Source organism: Pezoporus wallicus, unplaced genomic scaffold, assembly GCF_028554395.1.
Source record: "Pezoporus wallicus isolate ANWC-B61680 ecotype Strahan unplaced genomic scaffold, APGP_CSIRO_Pwel_v1 contig_8166, whole genome shotgun sequence".
Taxonomy (NCBI): domain Eukaryota; kingdom Metazoa; phylum Chordata; class Aves; order Psittaciformes; family Psittacidae; genus Pezoporus; species Pezoporus wallicus.
The window spans coordinates 1,568,838-1,579,860 of NW_026638114.1; the positions used below are offsets into that span (position 1 = coordinate 1,568,838).

General features: G+C 46.7%; 1 protein-coding gene across 3 annotated transcripts in view; it reads right to left on the minus strand.

The window, feature by feature from the left end:
- Positions 1-8,341, minus strand: part of KLHL3 (kelch like family member 3) — a 46,673-nt gene extending 38,332 nt beyond the window's left edge. For 2 of the 3 annotated variants that reach the window (XM_057409451.1, XM_057409449.1), the window contains exon 1: positions 3,725-3,836. In XM_057409451.1, the coding sequence (XP_057265434.1) occupies positions 3,725-3,738 (14 nt within the window). In that variant the 5' untranslated portion in view covers positions 3,739-3,836. Of the gene's footprint in view, positions 1-3,724; positions 3,837-8,129 lie in introns of those variants that run through there. The other variant, XM_057409450.1, reaches the window with a different exon arrangement.
- Positions 8,342-11,023: the final 2,682 nt, after the last annotated feature.

Genomic DNA, 11,023 nt, shown 5'->3' on the forward strand with positions numbered 1-11,023 from the left:
CTGATTTGAGAGGCCCCAGCTAAGCCAGAGAAGCTAATCACTGCTCAAACCATGTTCCTCCTCTCCAACACCCACTAGCAGGGCTCAGCTCACAGCTCCTGCCTGAGCATGGCCACATACCAACCAGCAGAAAGGTATTTTAAACCCCATAACCCGTGGCTGTGCTGCACGCATGTACCAGCTATAAAGTTGGGTTGCCTTAGTTACCAGCAGTAATTACAGATGTCTTTGTAGATTACGTGAAAGAATAAAAGCCTTCCTTAGAGCTAAACTGTCCCCTGGCAAGATTATTGCTGTGCACGGAGCTGGTAAACCCCAGGAACAAAAATCCCAGCTCTGACAAAACCAATCCTACCACTGGCTTTATGCAAGCCAGGAGTTCACCCTAAAGAAGGGGAAGATCTCAAACGTGCTCTCCTTCAGTCCTTCTTACACTGGAGAGATGGTGGAGCATGTCCAGCTCAGCCTCGTGCCAATCAGCAGCACTGGGGAGGTCTCTGAGAGCTGCTCTCATCTCCTGACTGCACGGCACAGGCTGGGATCTGCTCTCCTGTCCCATCACAGGTCCCATCACACTGTCAGGGCTCAGTGACCTGCCCTCTCTCATGACAAGCAATCCAACACCTCACAGGCAATTCATCTCCTTGTGTGGACTTAAAAGTGACATGTTGACTGTAAATTCTCGAAGCAAATGGAGCTTCTTTGTGGGATATGTTACAATGATCACCCTTAAAATGTTAATGTTCAGTCTCTGAGAGGTTTGACACAGCTCTGATCTATAAATTTGATAGACGCCCAATAGCATCTACTAGCGATCAAAACTTAAATGCTTCTACTAAAATAAATGGAGACTAAAATATTTAGTATTTGCACATGAAAAATCATTTTACCTTAACTGGCACAACCCTCTGTTTAGAATCCATGGCCAAAATCATGGTGCAAATATATTGTGCCCAACAGTTCTATTTCTCAAGTCAGGCAGACACAGTAAGAGGTGTCAGTGTAATGGCTTCTTCATAAAAATCTCAGTTTCTGCATTTCCCTTTAGGTATAAACAGAGACAGTAAAAAAAACATGACTGAAGGAATCCAAAGCCTGAGATGGATTTGGGAAGGATTTCAGAGAAACATATTCTCATTAAACATATGGGAGGAAGCAGAATGGAAAGGATTATGGGCTTTTTAATAGCAATATTATTTGCTTATTTTGTTGACTTTTTTCAGTGCCTCCATCAACATGGAGAGATCAGCTTAGAAAAACACACAATTGGTACACAACAGCCCCCAAAAAGGATATTCATATCAAAGGAGACCTCAGGGGAAAAACAGACCTCAGGAACTACTGAGGAGAAAAGTCTTTGCTGACTAGTAATGGAAACAACACAGAATAACTCGAATACAAGAATACCATTTGCTTTCAAGGCCAAATATTGTATTTCTCAAAGTTAAAATTACAAGCACTTTAATTCTTTATCCCCCAAAAACAGCATTCCAGGGTTGTTTTCCTATTGAAGCTCCAATACATCTTGCACATTCAGAATCAGAGTCCCACACCTTATGTAATTTCTCCATAAAATGAAAGCTCCCATCAGCACAGTAAAAGGAAAACAGGATTCTGAAATTATTTCTTGCCAAATGTGGATGTTTTAGGTTAAATTCCCCTTGTCCCCAGCTGCTGCTGCTGCCCATGTGCAGCGACATGGGCACATGATACCACTGAACCACTCGGATGTGCAGGTTATCAGGATATTTGAGTCCGGGCAGGCTCAGGACCAGTGTCAGAGGTGATGTGAGCATCAACAACGTGTTCCTCACCCGCTACAAAAATGGGCAAAGCAGCAACATTAAAAACCAGAGGGAACTGTGCTGTTGTGAACGCCACAGAGCAAAATTTGAGGTTTAATCTGCATGACACACATCTGAGTTGAAATATGAAGCAAAGGTACAAAACAAGAACAAAACCAACCCACGGTGCTCACACATCAAGGTCATTTTAACACCTCCTCCTCCCAGGCTTGCTCAGAGCAGACAAAGCAGCCCCAGCACAGAGCCACACAACGTGCCCTTTCGCACCACAAAGCAGGTGAGTATTTCCAGCCACATTACTACTGCCCACAACCAGTTCAGGGCCGCCTTCCCCTTCCTGAACACTAGAAATACAAGCAGCAATTTGGGTAATCATTCCTCACTTCCAGAGGCAGAGAATGTGCTGATGGGGATGGTCCTTCCTGTCCTAAAAACAGATGGTCTGGGGAAAAAGGATGAAGCAAAACAGTCCAGGTACTTTCCCAATGACTTTTTCCCAGCTAAAGGCCTCCAGTCAAAATAAGACCATTGCTGGTAACCAGAATATAAAGGTAATAAGTAATAGTGCCAGGGATGATCCCAACCTGGGGCATCAAAACAGCCTTGCTGCACTTCCTCAAACACTAGGCTCATTTATATATGTATAAAAGAAGGAAAATCCATTCCGTGGGCTAGTATCAAGCATGACAAGCTATTACTTGAAATTAATTGCTATCTGGATTAATATCCAGAGATGCCATTCACACCCTTACGGGAAGCCGAAGCCCTACAGTGTCATTTAAAGAGGGACACGGCAGGCTGAAAGCTTTGTTTTGCACATGAAATACACAAACAATTCCAACCTTTGGGTCACATAAGGGTAGAAAACTGCCCTTCGGGGCTTGCAAAGCAGCTCCCACTGGCTGCTGCCAGTGTTTTCCCTCGGCAGAGGGAACATTCCCAGAATTTGGAGGTTGACCCCTGTTTGATTTTCCAATGGATCATATTTAAACAGAACTTCTGCCAAGCCCTTGCCATTAGCACTACCAGCAGGTCGAGCCCCCCTCTCTGTTCCCCCACCCCCTGTAAGGTCACCAGCACAAATGGAAGCACTCGGCATATCCTGTTTTGTAAAGAAACACCAAAATCCCAAACCCCAGCCAGCTTCATGTTTAGTTTGACGCTGTATAAGCGAGAGAAAGGCAGCCCGACAGAGGGGAGGAAGAATGAAGGCAGAGCCGAAACACCCAATGTCCCTCTGGCATCTACGAAGTCCATGCATAACAATAACCTCTTTTACACATCAGGTAGACTCTGCGAGCCCTTCCGCATACAGCTTTTGGAGCAAAACAGCTGCCTTGCAGGGAATAAAGTCTACGTGGCCCAGCTCCCACGCGAGGGAGACACGGGATCCCCTCCTGCCTGTTGTAGCACCCGCGGACAGACTCCACGTACACAGACAGGTAAATCGATCCCTGAAGGCTCCACAGACGTTACCCGGTTTCATTCATGACTTAAACCCGCAGCAAATATCAATGGGAACATCCCCAGCTGAATGCCCAAGTCAGTTCCAGGTACACGCAAAGCAGATACAAGCCTTTGCGAGGCATGTCCTGTCGACCCTGCAGCGCACCAGACCGCAAACAGCCCCCGAGCAGCCTCTCACCCATCTCGTTATTCCCATCTAACACATCCAAAGGGAAAACCTCTCCTCTCCGCTCCTCCGCTGTGCGGATACGGTTCGAAGCAGCCTGTCACCATGACAGTGCAACATCCAGCCATGGAAGGGCAGCGCGCATCGCTGAAGGTGCTCCTGCAAGCGGGCAGGAGTGGGTCGGAGATGGGGGGGGTATCCCCGCAAGCCGCGTCCCTGGGAGCTCCATCCCCAGGGAACGGCTCCCCTCCGAGCGGCGGACACAAAGCCCCGCCGCGGTACCCACCTCTCCTCCTCCATCGTGCGGCGCGGAGGGGCCAGGGCCGGGGCCGGGGCGGGCGGCGGGGCAGGCTCAGCGCTCCGGGCCCCGCATGGCTGCGAGCGGCCGCCCCGCCCCGGGCCGCTTACTGCGGGAGCGGAGCGCTGCGATCCCGGCGCTCCCCGCCGCAGCCACCGCCACCAGCGCCGCTGCAGCCGCACCGCCCCCCGCCGCCGCGCAGCCGCCTCCCCCGGTGAGCTGCGATCGTCTCCGAGCAACGGCAGCGGCGGAGGGAAGGGAGGGAGGACAGGGCAGGACGCTCTGCTCCGCTCCGCACCGCCCGGCCCGGCCCCCAGAGCGCCCTCCCGGCCCCGGTTCCGCTTAAAGCCGCGGGCACGACCCCGGCTGCGGCAGCGGGGGACAAAACGGGTCAAAGCACCGCCCCGAGCCCTTCTAGCGACGGACAGAGCGGGAACACAGCGGGCAGCGCCACGGGACAGAGCTGGCACCCGGGGGGGAGCAGCTCTGGTCCTTCCAGCACACATCCATCCGTCAATCCATAGAATCAACCGGGTTGTTAAAGATCTTTAAGATCATCAAGTCCAACCGCTCCCCAGCGCTGCCAAGGCCATCACTAACCCATGGCACTGAGGACCTCATCTACACACTTTTTGAACACTTCCAGGGATGGTGACTCCACCACTGCCCTGGACAGCCTCCTCCAATACCTATGTTCCAATACCTAAGCAGCATCTCGGTGAAGACATTTTTCCTACTATCCAATCTAAACCTCCCCTGGTGCAGCTTGAGGCTGTTTCCTCTTGTCCTATCACTTGTTACTTGGGAGAAGAGACCAACCCCACCTCACTACAAGCTCCTTTCAGGTAACTGAAGAGGCCCTCTTCTCTCCAGGCTAAACACCAACGTTCCCACAGCCGTTCCTCATCACACTTGTTCTCCAGACCCATCCATCCATCTTTCTGCTGTTGATCCTGGTCCTTAAATCAGTGCTGTCTCCTCCTAAACTCAAGAGCTGGCCTCTGTGGAGATGGTGGATGAGCTGAATGGGCCCCTAATGATTTCAGGCCTTGGATAGGATTTTAGCAGACTGAAAATCTCCAGTCAAGCCCATGCACAGGGCAGCAGCAGGAGAGGCCTGGTGATGCTTGGACCTGCTGAAGGTCCCAACCACACCAAGGTTTCCCTAGTCCCACTGCGGAAAGTAGTATCTAGCTTCCAGTTCCCCAGTTGACAAAAATCTTGCTGTCCTTCTGTGTAATCCATCAGAACAAATACATGCTGGCTCCTTCTAAACTGCAGGTGCTCTTTAGCCCAAAGCACTGGATTAAACCACATTTGCCATTTTTATTGTAATTGATACAAATACAGGCACTGCTCCATAAATCGATTTTTTCCCCTCATTTTTGTCCTGGGTATCAGTGGTGACAATCTAACAGATGCTGCTGCACCTTCCACACCAGGGTTTCAAAAGCTCATTGAGAATCTTAACAGTTATCACCCCATTCCTCAGATAAGGAAGCTTAACACACCTGGAACTTTACCAAAGTCCCATGGGGATGAAGAGTGGAGAGCCCTGCTGTTGTTCAAACACTGTTTAGGAACCTCCCCATAAGCAGAAGAAATACACATAAAGCAGTGAAGTCAAACCTCACACAGGATTCAGCCTAAATTACTGCATTTTCCTTTTGGGAATCCTGTTAAACAATCAGTTTAAGATGTCCAGATCCCCAAGCAGTTCCCCAGTGTCCATTCAGTCATCTCTTGATGCACAACATGCAAAACTGCAAGGCACAGGTGTTCCAACCAAAGAAAAACTATTAAAAATAGTAGAATTCACCTAGAAAACGAGGACTAGAGCTTGTTTCCAATGAGTAAGCCCTCCAGGAAACATAAGTCCAGATACAAGAGCAGGTCCTGACACAACCAGCACATGCTTCACCCCACCAGCACATGTGCCACTGGACTGTATAAATGCCAACAGCAGCCATGGAAAGGTAAATCCCAGGGTCACATGAGCAAACCAGTCAATATTCCTTGCTGGAATAGGACAAAAGCATCTTTCGGTAATCAGAGATTATTGCAAACTCATCATGACTGTGTAACAACCCCAGTGCAAAAATTCCTTGTTTGTTTTTAAATGCAAGAATTGGTATCTTGGAAAAGCATCCAACTAAAAGGAATTAGTAACACCTGATGGGTGGAATTTTTCCAGTCTCTTTCAAAAATGCCTAGTCCCGAGCAGCCCAAATTCCTCCTACATCTACTCTGCCTTCAATTACTGACAGCCATAGAACCAATGCTCAGAGTGGAAAGGTGCACAGAATGCCCCTTCCAGCCAGTACCACCAGCCCTTGGCCCACCAAAACCCTTCCAGACTCCTGTGACAACCTTCAGATCTACAGTGAAAGACCAAACCCCAATTCTACAAGCTGCAGGGAGAGGAGAGATCAAAGCACTGCCAATGTCCCTACAACTGCAAGGAATTTCTTCAATAAAAATGCCAGTAAAGGAAGGAATTTAAACAATCCTTGCCAATCTGATCTGATCCAAAACTCTCTCCTAGCCTGAAGTCTGGCTGCTGGTTTAACCCTGAGGTTGTAAGTAAAGCACATCGAGTGTTTCTGAGGACTTTATTCTGTGAAGAGCACCGATGCACTCAGGCAACACACTGTCAACCTCCACAGCTTCAGCAGTAACCAGAAAAATACATCTTTGAGTGACCAGCCTGATGTAACCTTGAAGTTGGTCCTGCTTTGAGGGGTGTTTGAACCAGATTACCTCCAGGAGTCTCTTCCAACTAAACTTGTTCTGTGATTCTAATGAATAAATATTCATTTAGATAGATCTCTAGTTAGACAACGTTTTCTGGGGAAAGCTCCACTAAAGCAATTAATGTAAGAAAACCAGTGAAAAGTATCAACTGAAATAGGTGTCTTGGTATCTTGGTGGCTAACTGGAGTCACTTTTAGGTGGTACTCGGGTACTGCTCTGTCTCCCAGCAGACCCAGAGCACAAGGTGCCTTGGCAGAGAAGTCCTGAGGGTATCTGCTGCCCAACCATTGCTAGGATTTAGAGCATGCCATATTGCTTTCACTTCACAAAATCAAAACAGCAGTTAAAGTTCAGCTACTGAAGCAACTCACAGGGATTCAAGTTACTACAAGGCTCAGAAGGAAGCTCAAAGAGACCTTGTAGGTAGGGATCTTCCCAGAGCTGGGATCAGTGATGTTCTGGCAGCTGAAGCTTAAGAGGTAAGAGACTCCACCGAAGCACTGCTTTCTGAAGTGTGTGGTTTGTAGAGGGGAGTGGGCTGGAGCCCCCACTCTACCCCACCAGGGCCCAGCTCTGCAGGCTGAGATGCTGCAGAAGCTAGCAGCACCTCCAGCCTCTGGGGCTGTTGCCCTCTGCTGGTACATGTCCTACTTCCACACGTCTGCTGGAGTTTGTGAAACACATTTTCCTTTAATCTCTACCATACAGCACCTTTCCTATAAAAATAATGGGTTTACCCCAAATTCCATAACGTTACCACCTTTAGAATAACACCACCTGGCCTTCTTCACCCCAGCTATCCTACTGCTCACCTACACATCAGTGACAGAGCAGCTGAGGATGGTTTTCCTGCTCCTCCTCTTATTCTGTAGCACAAGCAATTGATATCACGGGCAGCCAGCCACGTCAGCAGCACAGACTTCCTGACCTGCACTCATACTACATTTTCATCAGAAACTTGATGGGAGATTTTATGGTTTGGAATTTCTCAAAAGGCAAAATTAACATTCAGGAAGAAAGCTGTGGAACCAACTGCTGTGGGCACTGGAACAATGGCAAAGGCTGGTGCTTGGATGCCTTAAATACTCCCAACTCCCTCTGCCTCATGAGTCCTTAGTTTTGCCTCCCATTTTGCACCTCCTGGAAGCGTACAGCTCTTGCTATAGGCTCAACACATGGACTTGAGAAAAAGTTTAGGTTATGGTCCAAAAAGTGGGAAATTTTGCATTGCTTAAGTGTTGAAATATCATTTTAATGTGATTCTTTATCTTTATATCTCTTAATGCTTCCACTATTACCTTCTATAATAAGGGGCAACTATCCATGTGCTTCATAAAGACATTGTATGGCTTAATATCTCTCTAGTGTTACTCTGAGAGACCAGCATAAACCAACCTATTCCCACACAGGATCTCGCCACCTCAGTCCAAGCCTCTTTACTATTACTCCTTGTACACTCATTGCCTCACTCTCTTCTTCAAATCTTTTAAAACATTCCAAGTTTTGTTCTCTGCAAAAGAAACACCGTCCATCACCATGGTATCGCAACTCTACATGCTGCAACATTAAGGCAAATGAGTAAATCACACAGCTGCCACACAAAAATTCAGGCAAGATAGTTTCTGCACTCATATTTTACCTGAGCAGAAAAGCTGGCTCATGCAGCAAGTCCTCCTTGCAGGTAACAGGTTGTCCTTCATTATCCTGCTTGGTATTTTCTGGGCAAACACCCTTTTCTCCTCGATCTTCATCGCATATTCAGAGTGGGAACTGTACATCAGGGGCTCAGCTCAGGTTTCTCTTCACTTACTGGACTTTTGGGGTGTGCTTTTCAGAGCTCAGCTTTCCCTTTCTCTCCATGCAGAAGCGCACCCTGTAGAGGGGGGAAGAAAACACGCTTTGAGAAGGCATCAGAGAGCATGTGGCACTAGCTCATTGCAACACCTCTGGCCTTTGGAAGAAGCCCAGCTCTTCCTTTCCCAGTCTTCCCTCCAAAGGTGATGTTTCCCAACTCCCTTCCAGCACACCAAAAACAAGAGCTCCCTGTTGCCACAAGCTACATACAAACCTAACATTTCCAAAACACACATGGTACGGATCCACCACCAAGCTCATGCCTCGAAGAGGCGTTAAAAGTAAAGCAGGAGCCCAGATTCCACCTGGTGCTGGGTGTGTAAAAGAAAACTCCAATAGCAACTTCTAAATGATATAATTACAGAAAAAAATCACTTGCCTGCAATTAAAATTGAAGAAAATAACGGACCAGTGGGCCTAAAGGGGAAAAGGCACAGTGAGTCGTTCATGGCTACTTCCTGCAAAGGCTTGAAACCCCCTGGGGATCTCTTTTTCAGGAGGATACATATATCTCCATGCAAATAACAGTAGAAAGTGAGCATTACTGGGCTGGCAGAACACACTTTGCTGAATACCCTATGCAAGAAGCATTAGCCGTTACAGCTACAACCACCCTATCCTGTAGTGATCTCCAGGGGAGAAGTCCTGAACTTGTAATAAGGCAGGACTCAGAGCAGCTCCCTCCAGTAAATGGAGCATCATTATTCCAACAGTGGTGGAAAGGATACAATTAAGGAAGCCCAAATGAAACCACACAGTGATGGACTTTGGCCAAATTTGTTACCTAGTGAGGTTGATTCACCACTCTGCAACCCAGCCAGGGAGCAGTCAGTGAGCCCAAATCCAGAGGACATCCCTTTTGAGGAGGGAGAGGATCTGGAGCATGAAATGGGAATAAACTGTTGCAAAACAGAGCTGACAGGGCTGTGATTATATCCAACAGCCAGGTTAGCACAGCCTCCCCCCCAGGGCCATGCCCTGCCCATGTTGTTGTAATTTGTTCATCAGGGTGTGTGGTTGGGAGAGGGAGGCTTTCCACTGAAACTGTTAGCGTGAAGTAAAGAAAACAAGATATTGATCCACAGAAAAAGAGAACAAGTAAAAAGAGTTTGCAGTCCCAAGCCCTACTTGCACATTTCATCCAGCACTGCTTTAATCCAAGTCTATGCTGGAAACAGGGACTGGACTCCTGATCTTCCTTCTTCCCAGTCAGTGCCTGCAGTGACTGTGCTCCCTTCAGCATCTTGGGGAGAGCAAAAGCCCATTGTAAATGAACAGAAAGCAAGACTTACAGAAACAAAGAAGAGACTGAGATGACATCTATCCTTTCTATTGTCTAGATTACAGACTAACACCATATTTTCAGATGTCTTTCACTTCAAAACAGCATTCCCAATGAAAACAGGGTTTCTGCGAGACAAACTACTTGGGAAATCCATGCTATACAGTAGCATTTGAATAACTGAAGTATTTTCAGACCCTTTCTGCTTCTAAGGAATTGTTCTGCAATGTTCATCAGTGATTTGTACTTTGATGGTAGTGAGGAAATGTGAATCTTGACACATTTCCAGACAGAAACTAAATCCCTTTTTAAATTGGCATCGATTCCTTACTGCATTACACATGGAGAGTAACTATTAATAGTAGTTTAATGAATGGAATATGTATCAAAACTATATATAGCAAGTGAGTTTGGGATTTTTGATGGAGATTTCTTTTGACAAAGAGCTGTTCTTTCCAAATCTGTGTATTTTCCATTTGTGAAAGCATTCGGGAATGGAACTGTATGCATCAAGCTAAGAGGGTTAATATCCAGCTGCCTCACACAGATGGCATTATTAGTCTGACTGGGCCTGACACCTAGTTTTCAAAGTTAAGGAGCTTTGGTGACTTGGACGGCTGACAATCTGAGAATAGCCCATGCTCTAAGCTTGATGCTCTCTGTAACAGCACTAGGCAACACCACAGCTTTGCCTAGCAGACTTTTAACCAAAAAAACAAGTGACACTGAGAAGGTACTTGGGAAAACACTGTTACACCTTTTAGCTCAGGGCTCCTACTGCAAACATTAAATCAAGGGCAGAGAACAGTGCTTGAACTTTATTTTTTCTGCCTTTTTTTTTGCTACGGCCTAGATCTGAGGAGTTCCATCTTTTCAACTATTCAGACTATTCAGTATATAGGAGAACTATGGGAAATACAAGAATCTGAAGAATGTTTCTTCTGTACCAAACTACAACTTTGCAGCCCTTGCTCTTTCAGTGTTCTCACTACCTATTTTCCCATGTTTTTAAGGGGAATATAGATATTATTAAAACAGTTTTGGAGCCATATGAAAAAAGAGGTATCAGTTCAAATGTGATGATGTATTTCCTTCCCTTTATAGATATATGTAACAGAAAAGGAGGAGTTCTAGAAGAAAAGGTGGCAGAAAGACTAGGATTAGTCAAAGGAACATCAAGGAGGAATGCACCCAACTCCATCAGCCCTTTCCAAGTCCTAGGATAGAGGTAAATGATAGAAAATTCCTAGGTAAAGATATAGAGCAGAGACTTTCATCTCTGTATAAGAAATTCACATCTGACACCCATCAATTACAGTACTTTTGTTACAGTACAAATAAATGATCATTGAAATGGAAGTGAAGGTACGTGTGCGCATACACACACACATACCAGA